General features: G+C 38.2%; 1 protein-coding gene across 1 annotated transcript in view; it reads right to left on the reverse strand.

Annotated features, from left to right (window-relative positions):
- Positions 1–18609, reverse strand: part of GSAP (gamma-secretase activating protein) — a 99671-nt gene extending 81062 nt beyond the window's left edge. Inside the window, exons 1-5 of the mRNA XM_070369669.1 lie at positions 18417–18609; positions 7864–7940; positions 6075–6131; positions 4100–4169; positions 3752–3805 (exon numbers count right to left, since the gene is read on the reverse strand). Of these exons, the coding sequence (XP_070225770.1) occupies positions 3752–3805; positions 4100–4169; positions 6075–6131; positions 7864–7940; positions 18417–18525 (367 nt within the window). The 5' untranslated portion in view covers positions 18526–18609. The remainder of the gene's footprint in view (positions 1–3751; positions 3806–4099; positions 4170–6074; positions 6132–7863; positions 7941–18416) is intronic.
- Positions 18610–22217: the final 3608 nt, after the last annotated feature.

A 22217-nucleotide genomic window follows, 5' to 3' on the forward strand; every position in this document is an offset into this window, starting at 1 on the left:
AAAATATAAATATTTCTGATGAATGAATGTGTTAGGGTTGACAGCAACTAGCACAGGGACTGGGCTTCCCTCAGGAAGGCTGGAGCTGCATGGATAAAGACTCACTTATTTCCTTAGTGTCACATCTGAGCAAATGTCGTTAAAGATAGTAATTAGGAGGAAGTTTTGGACACAGGCTAGAATGGGGTTACCACAGATATTCAAAGTTAGACCAAGAGTTTCCCTCCTCAGAAAAGGAGTTGCCTTATATTTGAGTTCTTATAACAGCTCTAATATTCTCATGTGCTTCCTCAATGACTTGACTTTGAGTAATCATTTACAATTTGGGGATGGTATAGCAGCCTGGAATTGAATCAATGCCAGTTTTCACTATTCAAGAAAACAACCTAACAGTATTGCTTTATGTCAAGAAAAAAAAAATGTAAAGAATATAAAATATTTTCTGGGATATTGCCTCACATTTTCAAGAATTGGATATTTCTATAAAAATACCTTTTAGAGTTTACTGAAAGCAAAACAGTGAGTGAGTTATTATATGGGGTCACAAACACACAACAACAAAATAAAATCAAAAGCAAATGTTGTTTGGTCGATGGGTACTTAGAATTAAAATTCCAGGGACAGGTCATTCACGATTCAAAAGGGCTATATACTTCTAATAACTGAGACAAGGTAAAGTGAGATGCCTAGGGAGTCTGCTTGATGGCTCAAAAAAATGGCTCTAAGAATAAGAAATATTGATGTCAAAGATACTTGTGAAGAAAAATAGACTGTGAAATGTGGGAATGACAAAAAAAAAAAAAGCAATTTTCCTTATTGTCTTAAGTATATATAACTAATTTAATACAGTAAATAGTACAAGTTGATGTTTGACTATTTCATCTCTTGCCCAAAAAGTTTATAGATTCCAACTAGGGGAAAAATCTTTTTAGGGGGCAGGCGGGGGAATATTCTCATTGGAAAAATAACAAATCACCTATATTCAGCTTTTTTGTCAATGAATCTGTTCCCAGATGAGATTATCAGCTAATTTCACTTACCTTTAAAATGCGAGGCTTATCGAGGGCAGGGCAAAATTCATCTTCCTACACTAATTTTTCATTTCTTTAGGGCAGCTCGGATGCTTAATCTAAGTAGCTTAATGAAAAGAGTAATTGGACAAACAGAAATGTCTCTCGATAACATACCATGTGCTTTCATAGTGTAACGGGAAGCACTCTGGAATAGGATACTAGAGATATCAATTCTAGTTTAAAATCTGTCGCTAACCTGATATTTATACTTCAATAAATCACGAAGCTTTCCTAGGCCTTGGTGCTTTGTTTTTAGTTTATTTTTGCCTTTTTTTTTTTTTTTTTTTTTTTTGCCACACTGAGTGCAGCTTGCAGGATCTTAGTTTCCCAACCAGGGAATGAACCCGGGCCCCAGCAGTGAAAGAGCCAAGTCCTAACCACTGGACTGCCAGGGAATTGCCAGTGTTTTGTTATTTAAAAAATAAAGTGAAGAACTACAGAATCAGATTATTTCTACAATCACTTTTAGCCCTAAAATCCACAGTGATTCCATTACGTGCTTAAAGTTGTCTTAACAATTCAGAGAATCCAGGTATCAATGGAGCCTGGGAGTACATCACTGAAAGGCAAGACAGACCCGGCAGGACACCAAAGCTGTAGGGAGTAGAGCAGCAGGCCCAAAAGGGACAGCTGGATGGACCTCAAGGTGTTATGCTAAGTGAAGTAAGTCATACTAAGAGTGAAATAATGCCATTTGCAGCAACATGGATGGACCTAATGAAGTTAAGTCAGAGAAAGACAAATATCAAGATATCATTTACACATGGAATCTAAAAAAATATATACCAATGAACTTATTTATATAACAGACACAGACTCACAGACATAGAAAACAAACTTTACTAAAAGGGGAAAGGGTTAGGGAAGGATAAATTAGGAGTTGGGATTAACAGATACGCACTACTATATATAAAATAGATAACAAGTTCTTAGTGTTGAGCACAGGGAACTATATTCAATACCTTGTAATAAACCATAATAGAAAAGAATCTGAAAAGAAAAATACATATGTGTGTAACTGAATCACTTTTCTGTACACCAGAAACTAACACAATATAGTAAATCAACTAAAATAAAAGACAAATACCATATGATCTCTTTTATATGTGGAATCTAAAAACCAAATCAAACCAAAACCAAAACCAGGTTTATAGATACAGAGAACAGATCGGTGGTTGCAGGAGGCAGAGGGTAGGAGGTAAGGGGAGAAATGAGTGAATATTTTTGCTTTGTTTAAACTGAATTTAAATTAAAAAAAGAAAAAAAGCACAAGGATAGGCATGGCACAGGGAGGGTGAAGAATGAGAAAAAGAAAGAACCTGGTCTGATGCAGGTAAAGGTACATATTGCGAAATAGTGAAAAGCTTGGAAGAATTCAGTCAGGTCTGGTTGTTTAGAAGCTCTGGTTATTAGAACTTTGCAATTAAAGCAGCTCCATGGAGCATCTGCAGCACTTAACTGACCACAAAGGCTCCTGGGGTCCTGGAGCAGCAGTGGGGCCCACGACACTGCCCACAGGGACCTGCTATGCCTTAGGGAAAATGTCATACCCCAGGAAGGGTGAGAGGGGTAGCTGGGCCTGGCTTCCTACGTAAAACCATTTCCCAAATGAAACAAGTTTGCATGGCCTCGGTCAAGAAGAGAAGCACTGCTGACAAAAATTTTGTCATAAAGTTTGTAGACCAAGGAACTCTATCTTGCTTATATGAGATACATTATAGTCTGTCTCATTTGCAATGGAAAAATCTCATGATAAGCAACAGTGTTAACACCTTGAGGCAAACTACATTTTATAATCAACTGGCTTATCAAGTTATTCACAAACAAAAAATCAGCCTTCAGCAAAAGGCAAAATATTTACATAATATTTGTTCAAAGGACTAATCATTAAAACAGATCCTATAGTACTTTCTGGTCACATAATTTCTGAAATTGTAGCTGAACAAAAGACCTCCTAAGGGCTTCCATGATCTGTCTGCAACTCACGTTCATTTCCTGCTGGCCTTATTTCCCACCACTCTGCCCTTGTTCACTCCAGTCCAGCCTCACTGACCTCACTATCCTGGAACAGCCAGGGAGTCTACCAAGCACTCTGGCCTCAGGGCCTTCATGCTGGCTGTTCCTTCTGCCAGAAATGCGCTTCCCCATGCTGCCGCTGCTTAGTTGCTTCAGTGGTGTCTGACTCTGCGACCCTATGGACTGCAGCCTGCCAGGCTCCTCTGTCCATGGGATTCTCTAGGCAAGAGTAGGTTGCCATACCCTCCTCCAGGGGATCTTCCTGACCCAGGGATCAAACCTGGGTCTCTTGCATTGCATAGATGCATGCTTGCTGCCCCCCTCCTTTCAGGTCTCTGTTTAAAAACTCCTAGGATCATCCCTCAAACTATCTGGGCTCAAATACTAACCTCTTCCCGACCTTTGGTACCAGCTTCTTTCTGCCTGTAGCACCTGTTTAGTCTGCAGGTGCTAACTGCCTTTTTTTAATATTTCTGTTATTCACTGTTATATTATTTTCTGTACTTTCTTGTTTACTTGGAAAAAATGCAAAGAACATGCCTGACATGACCTTTGCCTTTGTATTCTGAGATAAAGCTATTTGTAAATATGCTTGCAGTTTGACTTAGTAGTTCAATAAATCTTCATCTATCAACAAGTACTAAAAAGTATAATTTCATTACCTGGTTGAAGCTCATTACTCCTTCCTTCTTTAGCAGCTTGAACTAAACTTGTAGCTAATGGAAAAAGAAAAAAAAATCCATCAGCAAATAATCTATGCAGTGGCTTGTTAAAGTTTACCAGATAATACCCAGAATCAGTGAGGGCTCAAAGGATCTGTCAGTGGATGATCAAAGTAAAATACAAAGCACCCTTTATTGTAGGTAGACTCTACAGATTCTTTATTTCAAATCTTATCTCGAAAGTACATCTTTTCCCAGAATAATCAACTATTGTAAAAATTCAATACTTTGAAACTCAAAAAATATAGCTTAGTTCTCGACTTGTAGCAATAAAAGAGTTCAACTTACCCAGCAAAGTTTTCTCCTTGTTGACTGAGCAACTGACAACTTGCAAATCTTTCTCAAATGTATAGAGATGCTATTAAAACAGAAGTATTTTTTAATTTGGAGTTTCATGTTAAATAACAATTTTATGAATGCAAATCCCCACTCAGCTCTTTAGCAAGTATCACTGTGGCAAGCATTTTATTAAAGGACCACCAATGAACCAGTTTATCTATACTGAGAAGTTTCAGATTATTTTTTAAGAAAAAAGTTTGCTATTGTAGGCCATGTTTGGCACTGAAATTTAACCAGGAGACAACACAGTGTAGTGGTTAAAAGCACAGACCTTGAAGTCAAGCTAGACCCAGGCTCAAATCCTAATTCTGTCACTTGCTAGCTGTGTGACTTTGGATGAATTACTCAACCATTTTATCCTCCCATCAGCAAAATAGGAATCATGTTACTACCTATCTTGGGAGATTCTTAGAAGTGCTAAGTTAAATAATCCATGTGAGAATACTTACTACAATGTCTGCCACACATAATAAGCACTCAAGGGCGAGCAATTAGGATTATGAAGGCAAGTTAGCATTTTAATCAAATTACATAACTATGACATCATTAACTATGCCTAAGAGACTGTCACAAGTGCATCTCCTAAAGGATGCCCATATTTAGAACACTGGCAAAGTAATCTGCTATTTTTATTTAACCTGTATTTTATTTTCTTACTGTTTAAATGTTGCAAGATTCTATTTCCTGGAATATCAAAGAAAATTAAAATGGTCATGCAGAAGGAGGATGTGAGATGCAGACTGAGGAAATGGAGACAATCACAGTTATATTAAGCAAACTCTCTTAAAACATATTCAGGGTATAAGGAAAGATAGAATCTTAGACTTCAGGAGAGAATAAGTTAAGAGAAACAGTGACTAGCAGAACTATTACGAAGGTAAATAGTACTTGCAGACTAACAAAGCACTGAAAACATACTAGAATGCAATGGCCAAAAGTTGATAAAAATAAGTCAGGAAAAGTAAACTTGAGTTAATAAGATAGCTCTGAATTCATGTGACAAATTATGGTTTCCTTTATTCTTGCTCTGAGGGATTCTTATTTATAAGTAAGAAGAGGCATGAATGTATATACTTAATTGTAACTGCTTCATCCTTTTAATTATGTAATAACACACATAGTCTAATAAGTGTTTAAAACATGCAAACACTACCAAACAAAAAGTCTAAGTTCTCCATTATATTCACCCTATCCCAAACCCTTTTGAAAAAGAAACATTTTGTAATTTACTCTGTAGTCTTTCAGATCATTCAAAATGAGTTTTTAATATATTTACACACATATATATTATGTTATTTTCTTGCAAGTTTTTTATAAAACATAAATGGAATGCATTATCCTGGCAACTTGCTTTTTCATGTAATAATGTGTTTTGGAATGACTGTGACAGTGTACATTTATAGACTTCTCAGTCTCTTGATATTTACAAATTATTTTTACATAGACACAAAGGGACCTCCTCCCACTTGCCTCAAGAATTAGACAAGCCTGTCACATTAACCAATGTGTTATGTGAGCTGTCTGAGGAAAGATTAAGAAAAAGAGGCTGATTCTACAACTGGATCTTTGAGAAGTAATGAGAAGAAAATCAGTGAAGTTCTGCAGAAGCAGAACTCAGAGGTCATTCTGACATTCTAAGCTTCTGGGAAACACACATCCTAGGGAGGCCACTGGACTTCCTACATTCCTACAGAATACTGGATAATTGGTTTGAACCTGTTCAGCTTAAATCTCAAAGGACTAAAAGACTACAGTTGACATTTGGTCCAGGAGTCCTCACATGTTTTTTTTTTTTTTAAAGACAGTACAAAAGGGCAAGAGAAGGAAGACAAAGAAATATAAAATAAATTTGTATCTTAAAAAAAGGAAAACCAAAGGCAGTAAAGTAACTGAAAACTAATGTATAATTTATGGTGATTTTTACCTCATTTTGTTTGGTTTGGTAATCATACAATCCAAAGAAGACATTTCCCTTATTGTCCTGAAAAGAAAAAATTAACTAGATGTTTATTAAAGGTCATTGTTTAGGAATTTACTAGCTTTAAAAGAAATCTGCAATAATTCAACCAGTATTAGCAATAAGCACTCTAAAGGTAGCCTGCTGTGCATGTCAGAGAAGGACTGAACACGTTTCCGATGGCAACACAGGTCAAGCGGTGAAAGGGAACCATGAACACACAGCTCAGTGAGTTTGAGGGAGCCTGTCTACAGGACACAGCATAGTGAAGGAGCAAATCTTTTTCTACTTTCATTTATTTCTGTAAAAGAATATGAACGATGGATACTGAAAGTAGGTAGAATAAGTCCATGATAGTCTTAGAAGTAAAACTTCTTTGCAAATAGATGGCAAAACAATGGAAAACAGGGACAGATTTTATTTTCTTGGGCTCCAAAATCACTGTGAATGGTGACTGCAGCCATGAAATAAAAAGATGCTTGCTCCTTGGAAGAAAAGCTATAACAAGTCAAGACAGTGTATTAAAAAGCAGAGACATTACTTTGCTGACAAAGGTCTGTACAGTCAAAGCTATGGTTTTTCCAGTTGTCATGTACAGATGTGAGAGCTGGACAATAATAAAGGCTGAGCACCAAAGAATTGATGCCTTCAAACTGTGGTGTTGGAGAAGACTCTTGAGAGCCCCTTGGACTGAAAGGAGATCAAAACCAGTCAATCCTAAAAGAAATCAACCCTGAATATTCATTGGGAAGACTGATGTTGAAGCTGAAGCTCCAATACTCTGGCCACCTGATGAGAAGAACTGACTTATTAGAAAAGACCCTGATGCTGGGAAAGACTGAAGGCAGGAAGAGAAGCGGATGGCAGAGGATGAGATGGTTGGATGGCATTACCAACTCAATGGACATGAGTTTGAGCAAACTCTGGGAGATGGCAAAAGACAGGGAAGCTTGGCAAAGAGTCAGACATGACTAAGCAACTGAACAACAACCAAAAACTTCATGAATCATAGAATTCCTTGAATGTAGCATCCTCATGGATACAACTTAAAATAACTTCTTTAAGCAAATAAAGTACAGTAATACAACTTGCAAAGCAAACTGGCCACCAATTATTCTTTCATGTTTCACTATTACAGTAAAATTATCCACGAAGTTAAATTTTCTTTCCTTAGAACAGTTAACATTGAAAACACACTGTTAAATAATGCCTCAAAACCCTGAGTATACAGAAATCCAAACAGATGATGTACAGTAATAATATTTAATGTTTTCTCAAAGATAAAAACTTAACATATTGATTAAGTTTAAATATCTCTTACTTGGCATTTTTCCTCTAGAGGATGAAACTGTTCATTTATTCAAAACCTTTGAGCACTGTATCAGACATTGGGTATAGTTTTATTTTATACATAAGACTGAATTTCAATTACCCTATTCAATCTCACAAAATAAAAAAAAAGTCATATGTTAAAGATTAAATGCCAACAAGTCTTATTCACTATACCTTCTAAAGATAAAGCATAAAAGTCTGTTGAAAAAAAAAATATATATATATAAATGGTTAAAGAGTAAATTTTATGTTAAGTATATGTGTGTGTGCTTAGCTGCTCTTTGTGTTCAATGCTTTGTGATCCCATGAATGCTTTGCTCCTTTTTCCATGGAGATTCTCCAGGCAAGAATACTGGAGTGGGTTGTCATACCCTCCTCGTGTTATGTATATTCTACCTCAATTTAAAAAAGAATATAGACTTACCTTATAGGTATAAATAATATTTCTGTTTCGTTCAACATTTAGTACACGTAAGCACTCATAATTGTTTTCTAAAACACCTAAAACAGAAATAATCACAAGTTAATATCTAGAAGGAGATGTTTAAAAACATATCTAACAATGGTGAATGGAATTGTTTCCTTAATTTCTCTTTCTATTTTCTCATTATTAGTGTATAGGAATGCAAGGGATTTCTGTGTGTTGATTTTATATCCTGCAACTTTACTATATTCATTGATTAGCTCTAGTAATTTTATGGTGGAGTCTTTAGGGTTTTCTATGTAGAGGATCATGTCATCTGCAAACAGTGAGAGTTTGACTTCTTTTCCAATTTGGATTCCATTCACCATTGCAACGAAAAGAATAAAATACTTAAGAATATATCTACCTAAAGAAACTAAAGACCTATATATAGAAAACTATAAAACACTGATGAAAGAAATCAAAGAGGACACTAATAGATGGAGAAATATACCATGTTCATGGATCGGAAGAATCAATATAGTGAAAATGAGTATACTACCCAAAACAATCTATAGATTCAATGCAATCCCTATCAAGCTACCAACGGTATTTTTCACAGAGCTAGAACAAATAATTTCACAATTTGTATGGAAATACAAAAAACCTCGAATAGCCAAAGCAATCTTGAGAAAGAAGAATGGAACTGGAGGAATCAACCTGCCTGACTTCAGCCTCTACTACAAAGCCACAGTCATCAAGACAGTATGGTACTGGCACAAAGACAGAAATATAAATCAGTGGAACAAAATAGAAAGCCCAGAGATAAACCCACACACCTATGGACACCTTATCTTTGACAAAGGAGGCAAGAATATACAGTGGAGAAAAGATAATCTCTTTAACAAGTGGTGCTGGGAAAACTGGTCAACCACTTGTAAAAGAATGAAACTAGAACACTTTCTAACACCATACACAAAAATAAATTCAAAATGGATTAAAGATCTAAATGTAAGACCAGAAACTATAAAAATCTTAGAGGAGAACATAGGCAAAACACTCTCCAACATACATCACAGCAGGATCCTCTATAATCCACCTCCCAGAATATTGGAAATAAAAGCAAAAATAAAGAAATGGGATCTAATTAAAATTAAAAGCTTCTGCACAACAAAAGAAACTATAAGCAAGGTGAAAAGACAGCCTTCAGAATGGGAGAAAATAATAGCAAATGAAACAACTGACAACTAATCTCAAAAATATATAAGCAACTCCTGCAGCTCAATTCCAGAAAAATAAATGACCCAATCAAAAAATGGGCCAAAGAACTAAATAGACATTTCTCCAAAGAAGACGTACAGATGGCTAACAAACACATGAAAAGATGCTTAACATCACTTATTATCAGAGAAATGCAAATCAAAACCACAATGAGGTACCATTTCACGCCAGTCAGAATGGCTGCGATCCAAAAGTCTACAAGCAATAAATGCTGGAGAGGGTGTGGAGAAAAGGGAACCCTCTTACACTGTTGGTGGGAATGCAAACTAGTACAGCCACTATGGAGAACAGTGTGGAGATTCCTTAAAATACTGGAAATAGAACTGCCATACGACCCAGCAATCCCACTGCTGGGCATACACATCGAGGAAACAAGAAGGGAAAGAGACATGTGTACCCCAATGTTCATCGCAGCACTGTTTATAATAGCCAGGCCATGGAAGCAACCTAGATGTCCATCAGCAGATGAATGGATAAGAAAGCAGTGGTACATATACACAATGGAGTATTACTCAGCCATTAAAAAGAATACATTTGAATCAGTTTTAATGAGGTGGATGAAACTGGAGCCTATTATACAGAGTGAAGTAAGCCAGAAGGAAAAACACCAATACAGTATACTAACGCATACATAAGGAATTTAGAAAGATGGTAACGACAACCTTGTATGTGAGACAGCAAAAGAGACACAGATGTATAGAACAGTCTTTTGGACTCTGTGGGAGAGGGAGGTGGGGGATGATTTGGGGCAATGGCATTAAAACATATATAATATCATATAAGAAAAAAAATAATAAAATTAAAAATTAAAAAAAACGTATCTAACAAAAATATATCTGCATTAGATTTTAAAAGCCAAATACAAAAGAACACTGATAATTCCCTCATATAGAGCTTAAAAACAGGCAAAGCTAATCTATTTTACTGGAGATCAGATTAGTAATGACCTTTAAGGAAGAGGAAAGTAGTGATTAGCAAGTATCTCAAGGAAATCTTGCTAATGGAAGTGTACATTGGACAAAACTAGCAGAATCTACTAAGGCTGAATATATATGGCTCAACAATTGTCTGTGTACTTATATCTCATCAGAAGTATATACATAATTTGGCAAATGACACATATGAAATATACAGCACTATGATTCATAAAAGCCAAAACTGGAAACCCAAAATATTCATCAAGCAAAGAACTAATAAATCATGATATATTCAAACAATGGAATGTTATGTAACAATAAGAATTAATTAACTTGCTATAAAATACATACATACATAAATAATTGAGTAAAGGAAACTCATATTTTCATTCCTCCCCAAAAGGCACAAACTGTATGATTTAATTTATACACAAGTTTCAAAAACTGGCAAAAAGAATCTATGGTGCTAGATGAATGACAGCTGAAAAGGAATATGAAGGGGATCTTTGGGGTTCTATTAATGTTCTCCTTCCTGCTCTGAGTGCTGGTTCCACGGAGGTGCCTCACTTTGTGACAATTAACTGACCTGTGCTCTGTGATCTGTGTACTTTTCTGTATGAAGGCCATCTTCAATGACGGATATAAAGATTGTTTACACAAAACATTTAACTTGTAAGTTAACTGATCATCACCTTTCTTCTAAAATTTTAGGATATTCCTCTGGATTCTACAGTTAAAGGATTTAAACACTGGTTAGAAACAGCATCAATAATTATCATCATTAATCAGAGAGAAATGCATATTTCCCCAATTTCCTCAAAATAAATTGTTTAAACTTGACTCATCTTCCCCACACAAGAATAGTGTTTTTGATGTTAAATATCATGTTGATTATGACAAATACCAATATTCAGAAAAAAATATGCAAAATACCCTATAAATCAGAGCAAACTTCAGCCTGTATTCCTGATTAAAAAGGAAGAATCAAGATACAAAATCAGGATAATTGGTGAGCTCAATCCCTGCACTGGAGCTGGCAGTGGGAAACATTTAGAAAGGCAAAGAGCAGGTTCACTGAGAACCCAGGAATCATCCTGCAATCTCTCTTCCAAAATCTTTACAGAAAGAAACTGCGTGGATTGTCTGCAGACAAGGCAAAGGGAGGGGCGAGTGTTGCTTATATATGTGTATATACAACTTTCAATGTCTAGTGAGGTATCAGAAACACTTCTCAATGATTAAAAATAAATAATCCCTTGGTCTCTTAGGATAATAGTATGATTCAGTTGGCTTACTGCTGAATAGGAAAGAAAAGGTAAACAGAATGAACTGTTTCCTCTATCATACTTATAATAGGAAAATGGGTAATTACTGAAAAATCCTTTAAGGTAGATTTTGCAGACATCTAAAGAGAATTTCTGTGAGTTATTTTTCATCCTGCATATGACTCAAAACTCCTGGAATGTAATGTGTCAATATTTTGCAAAGTATTTTTTTTTTCTTTCCAGATTATAAGGATGCTGGGACTTTCTCAAAAGTACACTTAAAAGGTTTTAACTAAGATAAGAAACTCCTTTATAAGAATCTTGCTAAGAAAATCCAATTTCCTTGCAAAAGCACACCTATTTTCAAATCACTATAATATTAAGAGAAAAAAAAAAGTCTTCAACAAGTGCAGATTACAAATGATATATGCTTATTCCATTAACTCAGGGGTTCTCAAGGCTGGTTGTGTCAGAATCATCAGGGGAAATTTTGAAAGAACATGGATGCCCAAATCCTGCCCCCAAATATTCTGATTTTTTTGAGCTGGTAAAGGTCCTGCTCTCTCCTGTGTGTGTTTTTAAGTTCGCTTTGTTACTCCAATGGGCAGCCAGAACTGAGAACCACTGAAGTACATATTTACAATATACATTAAACAATATTATTTAGACAGCACAATTATAACCAGCTTACAATGTAATCATTACATACAGATTTGAAGGAAATAATAAAAATTATGCCTTCATGGGTCTATTAGGGAGCAATGATTGCAGTCTTAAATAATTCTGCAGTTAAGCACATGGTTCTCATCTCTATGACATTTGCATTAGATAAATTTGGTAATACTGGAAATCCAGACACTGGCATCTCACCACACACTATAAACCCGCTAGCCCTTCCTCTTCAGATTAGCTGCTCATGGTTTAGACACACCCTTTTAAAAGACTTATTCAATAACCTCTTTGCTTATTCATTCTGACTATTCTCCCACAGTTCATCATTGGAAAGTCCAGGAGGAAGTTTAGCAATTTCAAATGAGGAAATGTGGTTTAGTTTTACAGTTAGTTAAATCAGAGTTCATGAAGAAAAAATGTAGCATTTTGATAGTTACTTGCATAAAAGTAAATCTATTATAAAAAAAAATAAGTAGATACTAAGGGTGTTGGCAAAGTTACAGCTCATGTGAAATTTAAGCTGGTTTGCCACATAGTCTCATCCAGCTCAGTGTATTCTGTGCTAAACACCAGTGATTTCACTTTAAAAGAAGATGTTTACCAAGTATGCAGATTTGGTTTCCAACTGCTATGAAATAAGATAAATTTCATATAAAAGTATTTCTTTTCTTTCAAATGACTATTGGAGCATGGGGAGTCTCACAGCCTTATACAAAAATTTGAACTAGTTTCTAAAACACAGATCAAGGAGTATGATTAAAATATGATTATACCTATGACATTTCTATTCTGTAAATAATTCACATAAATCCTCCTGCTCAACATGACTAGGTGCTATAATTCCTAAACTTATGAAGTAAACATCATTACGTGATTTATATTTCATATTCTGGATAAAATGAGGAAAATCAAGGGTGGGGTGATGAAGCCAGAAAGAGAAGAGACTCAGAAAAGGAGACTAGGAAAGTAGGGGGAGGAACAGTGAACAGGAAAGACAGTGGCAAGAGAAGACTGAAACAATAAAGAAAAATAACGTGGCAAAGCCAATCCTCTAGCCCCCGAATCTGTTTGGGGGTATCTAGGAGGCAACAACAAAAGCACTACCCTTGAGGCAGTCACCTGGTACAATATATCACTTCCCTGGAAAAGATGAATAATTACAATATTAGAAAGAATAATCAGTCTGGAATATTACTAAATTCTAACAAATTCACAAATCTAGTGCTAACTGAAGCAGACAAGGAGACACAGAAATGGAAACCCACATTCTTCCTGGTCTTAAGTATATGTGACACTGAAACCTCAGAAAATTCACGTACCACAGACTTTTTCTTAAGTTTCCTGAGGATCTAATGTATTCCAAGAGATTAAGCATTAAACACAAAAATTAATATATAAAATCTATTATATTGCTACATACCAGTAATAGTACATATAATGTTTTTAAATGTGCCATTTATGAGAGCAACAAAAACTAATAATAGCCCAGGAGTAAATCTAGTAAATTTTCATGGAGAAAATTCTAAAACTTGTTAAGAGTCATAAAAAGGCTCTAAATAAATAACAGGCTATATACTTTGTTCACAATTGGGAAGATTTAATATCGTAAAGATGCAACTTCTCCCCTAGCTGATCTATAGATTCATTGTAACTCAAATTAAAAAATCCAACAGACTTTTTGGTGAAATCTGACAGGGTGATTCCAAAATCTAAACGTAAGAACAAGGAGCATAAAATAGCCAAGAGGACCCCAACAGAGACTGAGGTGAGGAGACGTACTCCACCAATTACCAAGACTTAACAGAAAGATAGTTACTAAGGTGTCTTCACCTTATATTGACCAATGGAACAAAATTTAAAACCCAGAAAAGAAGACTCACATGCATACGGAAACATGATGTTTAAAGGAAGTGGTTTTGCTGTCAATGAGAAAAGGTAGGGCTATCTGGTTAGTGACCGTAGAACTACTAGCTATTAACAGAGAAAAACAATGCAGTTGACAAAAGAATATTTTAACACATGTAAGCTATAGATAATAACAAAATAAAACCATGTAACGACCACCCAGCTTAAAAGTAACAGATATCAAGACTACTTCTAAAGGCTCCAGTGTTCCCCTGATTCCTATATCACATTACATACAGAAATACATTCCAGGTGAATTTAAAAAATAACAAAATTCAAAAAGAAAAGCTTTAAAGCTTTTAGAAGTTAATATAAAAATGTCTTAATGGCTTCTAAGTTTCTTTAAAATATTCCAAAAGCACAAACCATAAAGGAAAAACACTTACAAATTAGACTACATTATAATCAAGAACTCTTATTTATTAAAGGTAATTACAAACTGAAAAAAAAAAAACCAGATACTTGGAACATATATGATAAACAAAGGACTAGAATCCAGAGTGAAGAATGCCTTAAAGTCTATATGAAAAAAAAAAACCCCATAACAGAAAAAATAGACAAAAGGATGAACACCCTACAAAAGAAACACAAATAGCCAGTTAAGTATATATAGAGAGATGCTCAACCTCAGACCATAAAGATGTATTATTTAGACCCACCAGTCTGACAAGAAATTAAACACTTGGAAAAATCAAGAGCTTGTAAAGATATTGAGTACCAAAAATATTTTGATAACACAAATGATACAAGTATTTTGGATAGCAATTTGGTACTACCCAGGAGGTAACCCAGTGGATAAAGAATCTGTCTTCAATGTCTTAGATGCAGGAGACACAGGTTCTATCTCTGGGTCAGGAAGATCCCATAGAAAAGGGCATGGCAACCACTTCAGCATTCTTGCCTGGAGAATCCCATGGACAGAGAAGCCTGACAGGCTTCAGTCTATAGGGTCACAAAGAGTCAGACACAACTGCAGCAATTGAGCACATAGGAAAAGTGAAGGTGTGCATAGCCTGTGACTCAGCAACCTCACTGTCAGACATCTATCCTAGAGAAACTTGAACCAGGTGATGTGTACAAGGTTAGTAAAAGCCTTGAATATAACAGCAAACCCCAGAAACCTCCCAAATGTCACCATCAGGAAAAGGATAAGTAAGATGGGTTCCGGAGGAAACACCCTGAGACACTTTAGTACACAGTATATTTACTAGATTGTGCTTATTAAAGTGGGATTAATGTCTGTAACAGGAAGGAGAAGCAGGATCGGGGTGGGGGGAAGAAGTCAAGCTGTAATAAAGGTCCAGTGGCCTCAGATGACGTTGAGGTCTTCCATCAAGAACGCTCCAGAATTGAAATGAATTGCCACAGTTGTCCCACGTGAGTCAAAATGCCCAGGCTTTTATATCCTACCTGAACCCCTTATTAGAGGAGGGCACACCTAAAGGGGCATAAACTTGGGTGATACAGCCCTCTGCCGAGGCCATCCCTGAAGATGCTGAAAGCTGAGGGCTCTGCTGCCACGTTCACAGCACCTGGGACAAGCCCTTCCTTGAAACAAAGATCTAAGCAGTGCATCTCCATGTTTACCATATTGTATAGGCACACAAAAGGAATACTATACAGCAGTGAAAAGTAATGCCCTGTAGCAGTCAACATGGCGCTAGTGGTAAAGAACCTGCTTGCCAATGCACGAGATATAAGAGATCCAGGTTCGATCCCTGGGTTTGGAAGATCCCCTGGAGGAGGGCATGGTAACCCACTCCAGTATTCTTGCCTGGAGAATCCCACGGACAGAGGAGCCTGGCATGCTACAGTCCATGGTATCGCAAAGAGTCAGACATCACTGAAGCAATTCATCACACATCACATACCAGTCAACATGGATAAATCTTACAATACTGATCAGGAAAAAAAAGCAGAAAGAATACATATGATATTCTTTCACTTACTTAAAGTTCACAAACAAGAAAATGAAATGATATTTTGCTTAGGGAGATAGATACAGGTTAAAACTACAAATAAGATTGAAGGAATGTGAAAATATAAAAGTTTAAATGGTTGTAGGCAACAACATATAGATGAGGCATATGAAGAGAAATAGGATCAAATAGGGAGAACCAAGAACCATCAAAAGTCTTGCTATTGTTCTATTTTTAAGACAGGTATATGGTTTTGCTTTTATATTATTTATAGCTTACATGTGTTAAAATATTCTTTTGTATAACTGTTTTAATTTTTTTTTAAAGAAAAAATATTTTCTTCATTTATTTCAGGAGAAATAATTTCCCCAAAGTTCAACTCAGAACCAGGAACAGAGGCAGTAACCAAATCTGGTCTCCTTATTTCTTAACCCTTATTGACTAAAATGCTATCCCACTGAATTTCTGCCTGGCTAACTTAGCCTAGCTCTCTGGCTATTTTGCCAGAAATATGTCATACATCAGGTGTACTACTTAGCACCACTAAGAAATCTTCAACTGTATTTATTTATGTAAGAACATTAAGGCTTCAAATTTAGAGAGTAAGTGTGCAGAGAGGAGACTTACAATGGTATAATTATTCATAATTTACATTTGAACAGCTGCGACTTTGAAAGGAAAATAATTACACAAATGTGTGGAGTCAGAGCTATGCTAGAGATAAAATAGAATTCCAGATTCCTCTGCCAGTGCTACAAATTACAGCAGCAGAAGAATTAACTTGTGGGGTTTTTTAAGCTGCCACTAGTGATTATCAGAAGTAACAATGTCTTTTAGGATAACAGGGCTAATATTTTTGCCAAGCTGCTCTGTAGGAGCAAAATACTACCAATATGAGAAAAAGCTGGTATTCCTAGTAAGTTTACTTTCTGAGGACCCAAGGGTATCTGCTGTTTGGTGGAATGTCAATGTACAAGTCTATGTGTCTTCACAGATGGATTAAAGACACAAGGAAGCCAAAATCTAACTGGCTCACACACTGCTTTTCAATCACATTACTGAAACATAAGACTGTGGCATTTCACACTTCATCTAACTTCTCATTCTCGAGCACCTGCCACTTAGCTATATAAGGAGATGGTCCAGAGAAAAGGGGCTTCCCAGGTGGCGCAGTGGTAAAGAATCTGCCTGCCAATACAGGAGACTCAAGAGACACAGGTTTGACCCCTGGATTGGGCAGATCCCTTGGAAATGGCAACCAGCTCCATATTCTTGCCTGGAAAATTACATGGACAGAGGAGCCTGGTAGGCTATAGTTCACCGAGTCACAAAGAGTCGTACATGACTGAGAACACATGCCAGAGAAAGGACTTTTGTGTTGAAAAGCACAAACCTTCAGAAACTCTTTAGAATCCAGGAGACTTTTTAAAATGCAGCACTTTCCCACCCCCTACCCCGCCAAAGTTAGCCTTTACTAATAATGACACTAGTCGTTAGTCAAACTCACTAGTCAAACTGGAGTCTTGAGCTAGACAAAGATGACTATGTATTTGGAACCAAGACAGCCAACATGCCAAAACAAGGAACCCTACAAATATTCAGCTAAAACCACAGGACAGAAAACTTTCTCCAGTGATGAGGGGAAAGGAGTTGTAGATACGGGTAATTTGATAGCTGTGTCCCAAAAAATGCCTTCCAGCAGTCTACAGTGCTTAAGGAAAACCAGAAGTGGGGGGAATACACTGAAGTGGCTAGCTCCCTGTGCACAACTGGGATTCCAGGGTACATTGCTTAGAACCTGAACCCAAGCCCTGAAGATGCAACATTATGTGAAGCAAACTTCTCTTCTTACAAAATAACCTGAGAAATCACGGAGTTCCCCTTCTTTAAAGTTTCAGTTGATCAATGCTGGGAAGGCTCAAAAGTCACTTTTCACTCCCTCAAAATCAAAGGATTTCTGAGACATATGAAAACCAAAGCCTCAAGTGCAGGGAATGTATTCCAATCCACCCTGAGAAAGTAGGGCAGGACACCTGAGCATCTTTTCTTTCTCATAAAGTAAGACCTTCCAGCCCCTAGTCTTGCTAGATCCCCTACCCGGGTGACAAATCTTTTTAAAACAGGTGAGATGTGAATGAAGTATAGAGAACCACCCTCTCCCACTCCCCACAGCCTTGCGCCAGGGGAACAGAGCCTGGGCAGCTGTTCCTCCGCCTGATGAGATGATGCTTAGGGTACCACGAGTGTCCCCTGCCTTTCTGCTTAAGGTGACTTACTGTGGGCAATCAGTAAGCCAGAAGATGGAGGACTCGCCAGAAGAAGCGGTATAGCTCGGCCGAGACTTTGCCCGGGAGCTGCCCCTCCAACCTTCACCCAGCGGCCCGGGGTGAGGATGACAAAGCCCAGACTCTAAAGAGGGCAACGTTCCCCTTTCAGGACCAAACTTCACAGGCTGGCAGGGGGCACAGGCTGCCGCTTTGGGTCGGTGCTCACCACTTGAGCGCAGCCTGGGAATCCCTAGATATGAATGACTGTCCCGCCTCCACTCCCCCCACGGCCCCCCGGCCGGACGCGCCCCCCGCCCCGCCCCCCGGCCGGACGCGCGCCTACAGCACCTGGGCCGCCGCCTCGGGCCCCGGCGGCCGCTGACGCCGCCAGCTGCACCCGCAGCCACGGGAGCACGTCCTTCTCGAGATCGAAGTCGGCGATCAGACGGAGAGCCATAGCCTGGACACGGCCACGGAGCGGCCCGCACCGCGGGCATTCCCGGCCCTCCGCGCACCACCGCGCCGGACTCCCGCCCCTCCTTCTCTCCCCTCCCCAGTCCCCCCCGCCAACCCCCCCGCCCCCCCTCGCCGCCGCTTTCGGTTCCGCCGCCTCCGGGGCCCGAGAAGCCCCAGCACCGCCTCCTCCCGGCCCGCGCCGCGCACGCGAGCCTCGAGCTGTGCACACCCGGCTGGGGGGAAGGGAGACTGCGGCGCGGGGATCAGACCCCACCCGACCCCAAACCCGCCGCTGGCACCCTCCAGGCTGAAGGCAGAGAAGGAGGATTTGGTCTTTTAAGAGCTGTGGATGTCAATGTATGGCAAAAACCACTACAATATTGTAAAGTAATTAGTCTCCAATTAAAAAAAAAAAAAAAAAAGCTGTGGAGATGTGGCTGGACCGATGGTTCCCAAATTATGCTGCACGTTACATGTGGGCACTAGGTGTTTGGGTTTTTGTTGTTTTTGTCTCCTTTAATGCCCAGGTGAGTCCATTGTGCAACAAAGTTCAGAAACCAGTTGGCTAGAGAGAGGTAATAGCTGGTTCACCTGAGAAGTTTCAGGTCCATCGCCAGGGCCAAAGCGGCTGGCCATTTGGGCCTATTCGACCCAATTTCAGGGTGACGGTGTTTTATTAGTATTATTTAGGTAGTCAGTAGCAGCGAGGAGTGTGTGAAGAAGATGATTCTATTTTAAGAGAGACGTGGAGACGCTGGAAAGGGTCAGTTGGCTCAACACAAACAGGTCCTCTGCCTGTTTACCAGATCGTTCCCTACACTGGCTTGAAGGAAGCTGAATTAAGGCTCCCTTTGCACTTTGTCTTTTACAAGTGCTCTCCTTCCTCCAAGGTCACCCGTCACTCTGGACACCATCTCACCCCCATACAAGTACAAACAAGTCCAGTATGGTTTTTTGTTTGTTTGTTTTGTTTTTAATCGTGCCACTCAGCTTTCTTTCCAACTGAGAGTATTCTGTCACTACTGCTTGCTGTACCTTTGGCACTGCAGATCCAACCCATCCTGAACATGAATGCCAAGTTATTACTCTCCCTCAAAGCTGTCTTCATGTCCCTATGTAAAGACCTGGAGGAAAGCCGACCCCAGGAACAAGTGCCTATGCTTTACCTGACCCTTCCAGCCTTTTCACCTAGACCTTCAGTTCCAGGTTGGCCTGACTCCAGAAACCCTCTGATTCCACCATCTTCCCTCTCAAAAAAAAAAAGACAGAAAGAAAGAAAGAAAGATCACCAGAGCCTTCCAAGCTGGATCCACAAAGTCCTCTCACAGCTTCAGCCCCTAGTGACCTTCCTAACCCTGAACCTCTAGAGAAGTGTTGCTAGTACACCTCATTTGACAATCAAATACCACATGGAGACATGAACTGAATCTTGCCTCTTGGCACACTTCTCTGCAGCAGCACCCAGAAGTTGCTTGTCCTTTACTGAAGGATGAGTAAATGCAGTAACAGACCAAGGAGCTCTGTGTCATATTTCTCAAAGTGAAGGTCTGAAAATACCTGCATTGCAGTCATCTGGGAAGCTGTTTTACAATGTGGACTCCTGGGCTCTAGTCTAGACCTGGGCAAGGCACAGAAGATGTGCATTTTAACCAGAGTCTTAGGTTGCAAAGAGCTGGACACGACTGAGCGACTAACAGCTTCACTTTTTTTTTAAGGTGATTTTTTTTAGGCTTGCTAAGATTTGAAAACTTCCTCTGTAAATAAAGATAAAAGAAACTCTTGATTTTCTCATACAGACCTGTTTCTCCAGTTGAACTAGTGGTTGATTTCAGGTAGTTCTCCACTCTCAACACCATATTCATAAGAAAATCATCGTACCTGTAAAGTGCATGAAACTCAACAGAAATGCTTACTCAGGCTGATAATATTGGGATTGCATAAAAGTGAGATCACTGAAATCATGGGGAGATACTACGCTGAACCTTCATAGTAAATGGAGCAGGTTGCCTTTGTCATACAGAAACATCTTCACTTTCCTATTTTAAAAACTCAGTAGGTTCCTGATTTTTTTTTCTGTTAACCTCTATTTTTGTGAAGCAAGATTGATTTTACAGTCCTCATCAAGCAGTGATTATATAAAAATTCCCCTCAAAATAAATTTAAGTAAAAAAGAACAGAGTTCAGGATGGGGAACACATGTACACCCATGGCTGATTCATGTGAATGTATGGCAAAAACCACCAAAAAATAAAATAAAATAAAAAAAGAACATAGAGAAGCTGAGAAATAATAACAAAGATACCAGAAAGATACAGCCAATGTCATAAAAACAGTATACAAATAGCTGAGCTTTGGAGGTAATTCACTAAGGAAAAGACTAGTGAATGGTGAGGTTTTTGTAATTGCTTAGTCACTAAGTCGGGTCCGACTCTTGGACTCTAGCCTACCAGGCTCCGCAGTCCATGGGATTCTCCAAGCAAGAATATTGGAGTGGGTTGCCATGCTCTCCTCCAGGGAATCTTCCAGACACAGGGATGGAACCCTGCATTGACAGGGGGATTCTCTACCACTGAGCCACTAGGGAAGCCCTGAAAGGTGACTTACTGGTTTACAATCTGTGGAAGGTAAATAGGAAAAGAATGCTGATGGATTATCCTTCAGCTCTAGAGAAGGCAGAACTGGATAATGTCCTATCTTCTTTAGTTAAAAAGCTGCTTCTTTGATGGATGTGTTAACTTGACTGTGGTAATCATTTCATAATTTATATTTACATTAAACCTCACATTGCACACTTTAAATATTACCTCCAAAAAAAAAAAAGAAAAGAAAGCTGCCTTAGAATCATTAGGTACTGGAACTGTCTTTTGGATAGAGTAGGGATATTCTGCTTTTGGGGGAGTTTAAGAACTAACCATCATCTTTCTAAATATCAGAGCATAGGATAGAGTTGGAGATTTAAAGATCTTATAATCAAGACCTTTATTTTATAGATGAGAACACAGGCTTAAGAAGGTGAAATTAGTGTCTGGTCTCAAGAAGCAAAGCTAGTAGTTAAGCACAAGGTTGGGATCAGAACACAGGGCTACGGCAACTGGTGTTTGTGTTGATTATGTCCAGTGACTTAGAAGACTCAATTACCATTCAGCCTGAGGATTCCTAGTTATACAAATACCACACCCTAACTGGAGTGGAATTCTGGGACCACACTGAGAAATCACAGAATTTGAACCACATAACTTCCTCAAAATAGCCTAGGTTCTCTGTAGTTTCATCTTGAGTTTTAGAGTTGAAGAAAACTAAAGGAATTTAAGATGTGGGATGAGTGATTCATTTGTAAATAAAAATAGTTTATCTAATAGAGATGTTAAAATTAAAAGTTTCACACCATTCTCCTAACCCAGAAAGAACTTCTGAAAGTGGAAAACTACACATGTTGATTTTGAAGAAGTTAGAAAATGGCCTATTTAACAAATCTAACCAAAAATTTTTAAATTGAAAGGATTTTAAGGAAAGGACTATAGATACTAGGTTTGAAACTGGCATTCATTGGAGCAATAAATGTGCTAAAAGAACATTTTTATTTGTAAGCTCAAGTGGTTGAAATTAAGTAGAAGTGAATCAACTAAAATCCAAAATTCATAGTTTGGAGGCTAATCCTTTGAAAGCACAGCTGATAATTTTTTCATGAAAATT

The sequence above is a fragment of the Bos mutus genome, chromosome 4 (genome assembly GCF_027580195.1).
Source record: "Bos mutus isolate GX-2022 chromosome 4, NWIPB_WYAK_1.1, whole genome shotgun sequence".
NCBI classification, from domain to species: Eukaryota; Metazoa; Chordata; class Mammalia; order Artiodactyla; family Bovidae; genus Bos; species Bos mutus.